Below are 10326 nucleotides of genomic sequence, written 5' to 3' on the forward strand. Positions count from 1 at the left end.
TTTTTCTTGACAATCACGAAAGAGGAGGCTGGTAAAGACTTTGGTAACTGAGGACCAGCTCATGTAATCGGAGTAATAAGGAGCCTCAGAGGAAAGCAGGATGCTATGAACACTTTTGAAAAGTTTTGTTGGAGAGGATCTGCAGCGAAAAGTCCTGCACGGGACGGATGGTGAGTTTGAATTATTTCAGTTTTTTTGGGGGGGGGGTTCTTGGATACATGTTTAACTTTACTCATCCTCAGTGTCCTCAGATAATGTATTGATTCAGTCACTCTTTGGGGAAAACTTTAAAGCAGTTTTTGCCTCATTAGGCACGATTTACAGATCTCACTCAACTTTGTTTTCAAAGTTCGCTGAAACGCATTTTCGCACAGTGAGTTTCACACAGTAACAAATGTTGCTCACACTTGTTGCTTAGGTCGCCGTTCAAACTGGTGGCAGGTCAGAGCGAGGTCGAGCTGAAGAAAAACAGAATGGATGCCTCAGAGAATAATTTACTTACAAAAAGTGTCTCAATATTTTTCTCTTATGTTGATATATAGTAAGAGAGCTCTGCTGTACATATAAAACATTAACATTTATTGTGTTCTGCTTTTCTACTGTGAATGAGAAGTAGCACAGAGAGCGACTCAGTTTCTCTTTCCCGCATAAACCAGTGCTTTGGTACGTCTACACAATATAAAGGTTGGGGAGGGTCTGTTTGTGTTTTTTATGTCATATTTTTGTCATTTTCATCCAGGCAAACGCTGGTAGGATGTTTAGTGAAACTTGCACACAGCGAACACATAACAAGCAAAGTGTGCTCAAGGTTAAGGTCACATTCGTAGCTTTACAGCCAATAAACTGCATTATGATGGATCATGAGCTTGGTGACCTACTAAATCATCAATGTGGTGGTTGCAGAATTACAAGACGACCACGTGATGTTGAAAATGTGTCCTAAACACACACACACACACACACACACACACACACACACACACACACACACACACACACACACACACACACACACACACCTTTTTGTACTTTTTGTGTAATGAATGCTGCATACTGTTGTTATTATGACCTGTTGTGGGGATGACGCAGACAAAAGCAGTTTTTGTGTTGTGAGGTTTGTGAGGGTGAGTTTGTGAGGTTTTGCCAGAAGAGTCACGAGTTTAGCAACTGTAGTTTGGAAATTGTGTTTCAAGAAATGTGTCCAGACAGCTGTGGACGTTTTGATCATTTAGCGAGAGCTACCGTGCCTGTTCCTGCAGGAGAAATTAGAAAGTGGTGATTATTAAAGACAAAAGGAGTCTATCAGTCACTTCTTTGGCTTTTCAAATGTTGTAATTCTCTTAAATGAACAAGTTATGGGGAAGACTTGTTGGATAAACTGTAATTAACAACTGATTCAAAGTGATTCACTGCAGTTTTTATGGGCTCATCGATAAGATAACCCTGCAGGTGCAACATGTAAATCTATGGTGGAATATTTTGCATTCTAGCGGTTTTTCCAGGTGTTTTTTTCCCTCCCTTTGTTAGACACAGAAATGTGACAAACTGCTGCTGATTGGAATAAAAACCAGACATTTGCTTCTGCATTGAAAGTGTCGTCCTCCAAGCAGCCAGGATAGACTTCATTGGTTATGTGCTGCCTCTGTATTCAGAAGCTGTTTGTCACCTTTTTTCTTTCATGCGCAAAGTCACCACCAACACCTTGAAAGCACACGAGCATGCACGCCGTCCCAAAGTGATGCTGCTGCGCTGAAAAAGGAGAAGAAACGGAAACTGTCTCCCTTCACCATTATCGCTGACCACATGGATAAGCCGTCTCACCCCGTGCCGCAGTTCGAGGTGGACGTGGACCTGGGCTTTGCTCTCTTCTTTCTCTTCCTGCTGTGTTTTTTCCTTCTGGTGACGGTGGTACGCTGCGCCCAGACCGTCGTGGACCCTTATGGCTCGATCTCCACCTCCACCTACCAGGAGGAGCAGATCACCTGAGATAGAGAGAGGGAGAAGGGGTGGGGTGAGAGTGCAATCTTACCACTGTGTGGGTGCATACTTTTAAGATCATGTGGTTTATAATGTATGTACAAAAAAGCTTCAGGACATTGAGCAAAAAGCAAGCAGTCTCATGGAAGACGTGAGGCGTGCATCGTGATGCTTTTCAGTGTTTCAGACTGAGGGCTCGAAGCACCGAGCTGTTAAAATCAGACTTTGTTCCAAGCATTAACACAAAGATCTGTCATGTTTAAGGCTTTTGGCCTTTGTTGGGTTGTTACTGAAAATGTTTCTCACAAGTATTTCTCATTAAATTAGCAACTAGCAAATTTCAGGTTTTCTTTTTCTGTACGTCAAACTGTTTAAATGTGATGCATCTTCTGTGTTCATACTCACAATTAATCAACAATCAAAAGCAGCTCATGTTTCCCTACAGTCCTCCAACACCGCTGTAGGCAGGACTTACAGGTACTATGAAGGTTTTTACAGACTAGTCACAACAGCAACAACCAACAGCAAAACCAGAGTGAGGGCAAAAGAAGGAAAACAGGTTTGTATTCAAATATGTTCAGTTTCTAACTTTCAGTTCCTCGAATTTCCAGAGTGGGGAAGCTGCTCATTTCAGTTTAGCTTTCATTGTTTTGAAAATATTTAGTTTCTGTCTGAGGCATAAACTAAACTAAAGAGGCAAGAGATTTAAAAAAGCCAGGCTACCATGATTCCCTCCATATTTGGGAAAAACTGAAATCTAGTTTTGTTTTTTTGTTTACTTTGGTCAACTAACATGTTTTTCTTCACCTAGTTCTGTCTTCTAGTTTAGCTTTTGTCATACAAAACTTTTTCTGTGTGGACCGTCTATGCTCCAAACCATTATTTAATTCAGCATGAGTGGTCTCAATGCGCTCTTTGTTACCCTGGCTGCTGCTTCAACACTGTCTACCCTGGGGCAGTAGCGCCCTCTGCTGGACAAAAGAGGAAAAGCTTACAGCACCTGGTATTCCCAGGCGGTCTCCCATCCAAGTACTGACCAGGCCCGACCCTGCTTAGCTTCCGAGATCAGACGAGATCGGGCGTGTTCAGGGTGGTATGGCCGTAAGCGAGAACATCCTTCATAAAAAGACTATTTATAGATTCGAAGTGTTATATATGTCCACTTGAGAATATGGTTGATTTGATTGAAAAGAACATACCACTATTTACTCAGCGAGGACTTGATTGTAGTTTTTTTTTTCTCCCTATAGTGTTACAATGTCTAAAATATTGTTTGCACCTGCTTCTTAACATAAAATTATATAAATAATAAAAGGTATCATATTATTTAAGTTTTCGTAGACTGCTGCTGACACAAGCCTGCAGTCAAAATGGCGTGTGCCGGAGGACAATACCGGGGAGACGACGATAGGGGGCAGCACTTCTCAGATTCATTTGTTAACAACCACTTTTGAACGCCGAGAAGAAGGAGAAAAACAACAAGTCTGTTAAGATGGAGGAAAAACCTGCCTGATAATTTTGGATAACACATATTTATATAAAAAAAAGAAAAGGAAAAAAAGTGCAGTTATGACGCAAACTCCAAAACAGTGATTTCAGTGTTAGCCTGATATGTAGCTGCCGCTCCAGCTCTCATTACAGCGGATAATTAAGACATAACATCAGGTAAGTGGTTGAATTATTTGTGTTTGTATTAAATGAGGTAAACCCCCACGCAGCTTGATTGTAGGTAGGAAATGTGTCTAAACACAGCTTTGTTTTGTTATTTGTTCGTTCTCAGTAGGCACAGCTGTAGCCCTTTAAACAGCTTTCAGAGTCTCCTGGTGCTACAGCACTCCTGTAGCAGCAAAAACAAAAAAGTTCACATTTTCTGATTCATTCTCAGGGCTTCAGGACACAGTGATGTCACATGTTTTTTGTTTGTTTTTGCGAAAAACAGTTTCACTTCCAATGAGTTGCCACTTGGCATTGGTGCTAATGCTGATCCAGATATTAAATTTTAAATGAAAATGCAAATGTTTTCTGTATGACTTCCTCTTTACAATGTTGCTTCAGTTTAATTAGGTTTTATGCATTCATTTATGCACAGTCCTGCCACAGCATTTCAGCCAGTTTGACTGATCCGTGTTTGTGCTAATATGCTGTGCATTATGGCCAAACATCTCCACCTTGGAACTCATCTTTCTAAAGCACATTGTTCCATAAATTATCTGGTTTGTTCAGATGCAACTCTGCAAACCTAAGCAGTGCTCCCATGTTCTTTCTTAAAGAGAAAAGGCTTTCTCCTGCAGCCCTTTAGACAAGTCATACTCTTTTTCTGATTGTACTGTCACAAACATTAAAGTTATACATTCTCACTGCTCACATGTCACATACTTTTAAGACATTACACAACAAACTTGCTAAGTTAAACCGAGTTACTCACACAGGTATAGCTGGGTGGCGCTTTAATGAAACAGCAGGTGCTGTCTACTCTCCAGCTGCTCCTGGCCACCCCTTTAAAACATGCTGCTGTGAGCTGAGCTCTGACACCAGGTATTTCTACAGTTAGTGGCTGGCCTGACTGAGTCACTGCCATTTGGAGTGTTATATTTTGCATGTTAGTGATGTATATATATATTTTTATTCTTTCTGTTTATGTTTTACTCCACTTTATTCACCATATTTTCATCATAATATTTTGACAATGGTGTGTGGTCTTAAAGCAGGGGTGTCCTGCAGGTTTTAGACCTTAGCCTGGAGTTGGACACCCCTGTCTTAAAGAGATGTTTAGAAAAGGCCTTCGGGTCATCGTTGTCCACTTATTTTGAAGCATTATCCAAGTTAATTTCAATTTCAGTGGCAACCAGGGCATGTTCATCATTTTCCCTCCTGGCTCAACCTGGCTACTGGATCAGCATTTTACTGGTCCTGTATATTTACTACTGACTTATTAAGTAGTGCTTGAAAATGCAGTACAGTAAATGCTGTGCCCCACTTAACGCTACAAGTATCGCTGCTAGAAAGAGATGCAGTGGCTGCTGTCAATTTGCTGCACAGGTAACAAGAAATCTGGCAAATTTAAAGATCTAACAGCTTATCTGTAAACAGAAGGCTTTTTTCTAGCTTCTGATTAATTTATTTGTGCTGTTGTTGTGTGAAACAAACCAGCGGCAGATGGTAGTTTAAAAATGTGCTGAGTTTTGCACCTAATTAGATTTTGAACCTCTAATTCTTAACCTGACAGCACAGGTTTTGGGTTTATGTAATTTAAAAAAAACAGACAAACAAAAACCAAGTGGACCGTTGTGAGCATGGAAATTACAATCATGGCCTTCGAGATTGAGGCAAAAGGTTGAGGTCATTATCGATGAAGAGTCAGACGACAGAGGGTGAAAAAGCCTTCGTCCCCTTGGGAATTATATTTAAGCAACCATATATTGTATAGAGTGAAAATCAGTGGACTTTATATAAGAGATCTCCTCTGACACACAGAAAAGACAGCTTTAACAAATGTTAAATGTGAATTTGATTGATAGCATTTTCATTTTCTTTTGATGGCGAGCTACAGTTGTCAGGATTTGTTCTCACCACGATGAAAGTCTGGCATGGCGATGGCTCAAGTTTCACTGATGCTTTTTTTCTTTTCAGACACTATGTCTGAATCGGCATGTGAGCCCATTCACTCCACAAATGAAACCAGCAGCCAAATGACACAATGGGAAAATGGCTCGGCCCCTCTTAATCTAATAAAGAAAGCAGTGGTGGTCTTGACCAGACTGCCCGATTATAAGATCAGCGCCCTGCGACCGCCGACGCCTCAGCAGTCCTACAGCGAAGCTGAATTCTCCAGCAGCTCCGGTTCTGATATGCAGTGGCAACCAGAGGATGATTCCACTGATTCCGATTTTTCGGTTTCGAACAATAATCAGAAATCTGACAAGAACAGCAGCGGTGACACAAGGAAACCCTCCAACAGCAGTGGTAAGGCCACAAACATTACCACTTGAATCCTGCTCTCAAAACTCTCAAATAACTTTAAAATTCCACTTCTTACTTTTGCCCTCAAAGAAATAAACCCCTCTGTTGGGATATCACCAACTTCTGCCCACTGCTCTCATGAAACTACGAACATCCATCCTAACTTACCGCAGGTTGAAGTGAAAGTGGACATGATGGTCTTGGCCAGGAAGAAACGCATGAAGTGGCAGCGTGGGAAAATAGTGGAGATAATTTCAAAGGGTAAGAGAAAATACTGCAGGTTTTCCAGGAATTATGATTTTCTTTGTTTGTTTATTATCCTTTAAACTTGTTAGTCCTTTTCAGATGAGAGCATTTCATTTCATTGTTGTTTTTTTTGTATATTTGTATAAAAATATCTTTTAATTCAATTCAATTTTATTTATACAGCCCCAAATCACAACACCAGACACCTCAAGGTGCTTTATATTGTAAGGTAGACCCTAAAACAATACATACAGAGAAAAACCCAACAATCATATGATAATAACAATAATGGATTGCATTTACATAGCACTTTTCGAGACCCTCAAAGCGCTTTACAATTCCACTATTCATTCACTCTCACATTCACACACTGGTGGAGGCAGCTACAGTTGTAGCAGGAGCAGACCTGGAGCAGACTGACAGAAGCAAGGCTACCATATTGCGCCTCTGGCTATCACCAGTAGTCGGTAGGTGATAAGTGTCTTGCCCAAGGACACAACGAGCAAGACAGAGCTGGGGATCAAACCAGCAACCTTCCGGTTACAAGATGAGCTTCCCAACCCCCTGAACCACGGTCGCCCCATGACCCCCTATGAGCAAGCACTTGGGTGACAGTGGGAAGGAAAAACTCCCTTTTAACAGGAAGAAGGCTCTGGCAGAACCAGGCGCTTTAAAAAAATATCTTTAAGCGATGGATTCTTGTGCACCAAAATATACACATTTAAGGATGTGACCTCAGTGTGGTTACGATTTTCAGCTTTTTTCTCATATTTAGCTGGCAGTGGGCGAGAGGATTGCACATTCTGGACATCAGTCAATTACAGGGCGCACTGCTTCCATTGGGCATATTTAGGATAGTGATAGAGTCATGGTGCATGCAGGAAAACCGTTGCACTTGTGGACATGACCTAATGAAGTATAACCACATTTTTTTTATTATCCTTAGTTTTCTGCGTTTGTCACTGCATGAGCCAGCAACTTAAATTTTTTAAAAAGGACATTGACCAAAGTGATCCAAAGCAATTAAAAGAATTTGAACCCTTGTTAAATAAACTGAAAATGAAAGACAAAGACAAATGAAACGTTAAAAAGGTGAATAATAACTTAAAATATGTTATTCCTGTTTATAAAAGATGCATTTTCATTTTCTTTCTAATTTGTGAAGTACATGCGGTAAAATCTAGGCAGGCTGACATGTGTCCAGACAGCAGTACTTCACTTTTAAATATGAACCACCATTATTCAAAAAGGAAATAGCATTTAAATGGTAGGAACTAAAACATTTTTTTCTTCCTCTTTACCAGAAGATGGACGGTTAAAGTACAAAGTTAGCTTTGAAGAAAAGGGGAAGATTCTAGTATCCGGTCACCACATTGCCTTTGACACCCCACCAAAGGTAGAGCATCTTTTTGTTGGCACTCGGGTTGTTGTTCAGTGCCAGGATAACAAGTTCCAGTTCCGGCCTGGTGTTTTAGCCGAGCTCCCCAGCAGAAAGAACCGCTTCAGGTGTTCATACCTCTATGAACAAACATAATCACGGGCTTTTTGTCAGAAGAAACGAGTGTCTCACACATCGCTGTTTAATTTTCCAGGTTCTTGGTCTTTATGGATGATCACACGCCGGTCTATGTCGGCTTACCTTTTTTTCACCTGGTTTGCAGACCGTGTAAGTTGTGCTGTGCTCTGGCTTTTCTTTTACTCACAGTTGCAGCAAGCAGCAGACAGGAGAGTGTTTATTTGAAGCACGCTTATGTATTTAATTCATTTTTCAACAGCGGAAAACATGTTTGACGACATTCCCGACGGCCTTCATAAGCATTTCATGAAACAGTACATGAAGGACTGGCCGTACCCTCATTTGACCATATACAGGGTTGGACAGAGCCTCAATGCAGAATACTTCGGAGAGCAGCAGAGGTGTGAGGTGCAGGCGATCGACTGCAGCTTGATACAGGTCGTTTTTCAGGTGGGTGTCTTTTTTTTTTTTTTTTTTAATCTTTACATTTTAACCAGTCAACAGCAGATCTAATGCTTATTCATACTTCAGTAAATATATTTAACAGAGGTGCTTGTCAGGTTGTGGCACAGGATTTCAGGAGGGTTTGAAATTATGAGGTACAGACAGCATGTTTAACCTAAAAACATATCTCCAGTGTAAGTCTGCCTTGGCTACGTTTAAATAATCCAAAACTAAAACAAACAACGCTCCCGTTTCTTTTCCTAATCACCTTTCCTTGACAGTGTGCCCTTTTTTATGTCTCGCTCAGGCTGACCATCACAGAGAGTGGATCTACAGAGGCTCCATACGCCTGGAACATGCACAGGCTAGGTTTTTGGAACTGAGCGTGAGGAGAGAGGCCATGAATGAGTCTGACTCTGACTAAATATCCACAGAGAGTGGATGCTGTGAAAATACTGGGAATAGCATTCACAACCCTCTTTCTCTCGTGCAAATAAATGACTCAAGGATATAAGGAGGAGATTTAACCTGTTTGAACGGGGTGCTAATTTTGTAATCTTTAATTTGCTGCACAGTTGTGCGAAGTGACTGAGTGGACCATCGCACTGCCGAATGAACAAGACATAATTTTTCCTAGAAAACATGCGAACGATGATTTTCTTTTTCAATTTCTAAAAAAATGGCACTTTATCTTTGCACAACTTTTAACAGCAAGGTTAAGCAGCTATATTTTTTCAACTTTTTTTGAACAGTTATATGTGAAAATGTTCATACCCTCATTTATTAACTTGGCCACGAATAGAAATTTGTCTGATGTGTGTTCATTCACTTTTTTCAGTGTTGTTTTTTATGAATTGGGAACAATTCATATAAACCTTTTTTCATATTTACAGATTGATATGACAGTTATGTCTCTGATTTATTTTGCCTTTGGTGTCTGTTATGTTGCATCCTTTGTCGTTCAACAATAAAAAATTAAAAAAAGCCTTGTATATAAGCTTGTCATATACAAGCAAATACCCTCTGCCTCATTCATTTCCTTTACTGGAGTGCATAATTGTAATTTAAAGACAAATCTGAGCTCTCACCTGCTAAATTTACTAATATAAAAATGACTGACATAGAAGTTTAGCTATCTAATATTTCTACACTTTGACCTGGTCACACTAGTTAAATAAATACCTTTTAATACATATCAGGAATGTAGCAGAGAGGAAACTTAAGGGAAATGGATGTATGCAAGGTAGTGTTTCATATTTGCTCCTAAGTGCAAATTTTAGACTAGTATGAATTATCTGAGAAGCAAAGCACCAAACAATTAATTTGCTGTACTTAAAAATTTAACTGACGAAGACTGAGGTTCCATGGATCACAGCAGTAGGAAAACGTTGCATGGTCTTACCGATCCTAGTTTCTGATGCAACATTTTGGATGGCAAATGTTGTGTAATCATATGTTTATCAATCCATCCTGCCTTGTGTCAACAGTTCAGACTGGTGGTGGAGTGATGGTGTGGGGGATATTTTCTTGGCACACCTCAGGCTCTTTGGAACCAACTAAACATCCAGTCATCTGGAAGACTAATAAAAATAAAGTAAAACTAATAAGAAAATGCAAAACTATAATAACTCTGCGTTCCATACATAGCAATCGGTTTAAAAAGAAGTAGAAGATTGTCGGTCGTATTTCCGGACGCAGGGGGCGGCAGTGAGTCTCACAGGTCTACCCAGCAACATGAAGAGAAGAAGACCATAGGACAAAGCTAAGGTATGGCTTGCTTCTTATTTGACATTTTAAATTAAAATTAATCAAATTAATTAATCTAGCTGAAATTAAAAGAATGTTTATCAGGTTGGATACACTTTGTGCGATAAAGAGGCGCAGAGTCAGGATGAAACGGTCTCCACGGCTAACTGATTGAAGTCCATGCTAGCTTCGACCAATAAGTCTCAAGACAAAATCAGATGCTGGTATTTTGGGTTTTATTTATTTAGTTAGTTATTTTTAGTAAAGCCCTAAACACCTTATCTTGGCTGGACGTCTTTTTTTAAAATATACGAGCTTGAGCTTGAGAAGTGTTTCTGATTTACTTTTAATCCCCCCTATTTGAGCCCGCACACCTAGATGCAGAGGAACCAGATGTTCGCCAGGTTTCAGAATACTTTATCGATCCCTGGGGGAAA

At 40.2% G+C, this 10326-nt stretch overlaps 2 protein-coding genes across 3 annotated transcripts in view; both read left to right on the forward strand.

The window, feature by feature from the left end:
- The first annotated feature begins 3427 nt into the window (after positions 1–3427).
- LOC102193680 (histone-lysine N-methyltransferase SETDB1-B-like) lies at positions 3428–9124 on the forward strand. Its single transcript, XM_013912802.1, has 7 exons — positions 3428–3642; positions 5608–5940; positions 6028–6198; positions 7488–7689; positions 7776–7849; positions 7959–8149; positions 8451–9124. The coding sequence occupies exons 2-7, from the start codon at positions 5613–5615 to the stop codon at positions 8565–8567; spliced, it is 1083 nt and encodes a 360-aa protein (XP_013768256.1). The 5' UTR covers positions 3428–3642; positions 5608–5612; the 3' UTR covers positions 8568–9124.
- Positions 9125–9846: 722 nt separating this feature from the next.
- LOC102193975 (histone-lysine N-methyltransferase SETDB1-B-like) overlaps positions 9847–10326 on the forward strand; it is a 10359-nt gene continuing 9879 nt past the window's right edge. For both annotated transcript variants that reach the window (XM_005740689.1, XM_005740690.1), the window contains exon 1: positions 9847–9910. The gene's annotated coding sequence lies outside the window, so the exon portion shown is untranslated. The remainder of the gene's footprint in view (positions 9911–10326) is intronic.

The sequence above is a fragment of the Pundamilia nyererei genome, unplaced genomic scaffold (genome assembly GCF_000239375.1).
Source record: "Pundamilia nyererei isolate P.nyererei 1_Seehausen unplaced genomic scaffold, PunNye1.0 scaffold00102, whole genome shotgun sequence".
NCBI classification, from domain to species: domain Eukaryota; kingdom Metazoa; phylum Chordata; class Actinopteri; order Cichliformes; family Cichlidae; genus Pundamilia; species Pundamilia nyererei.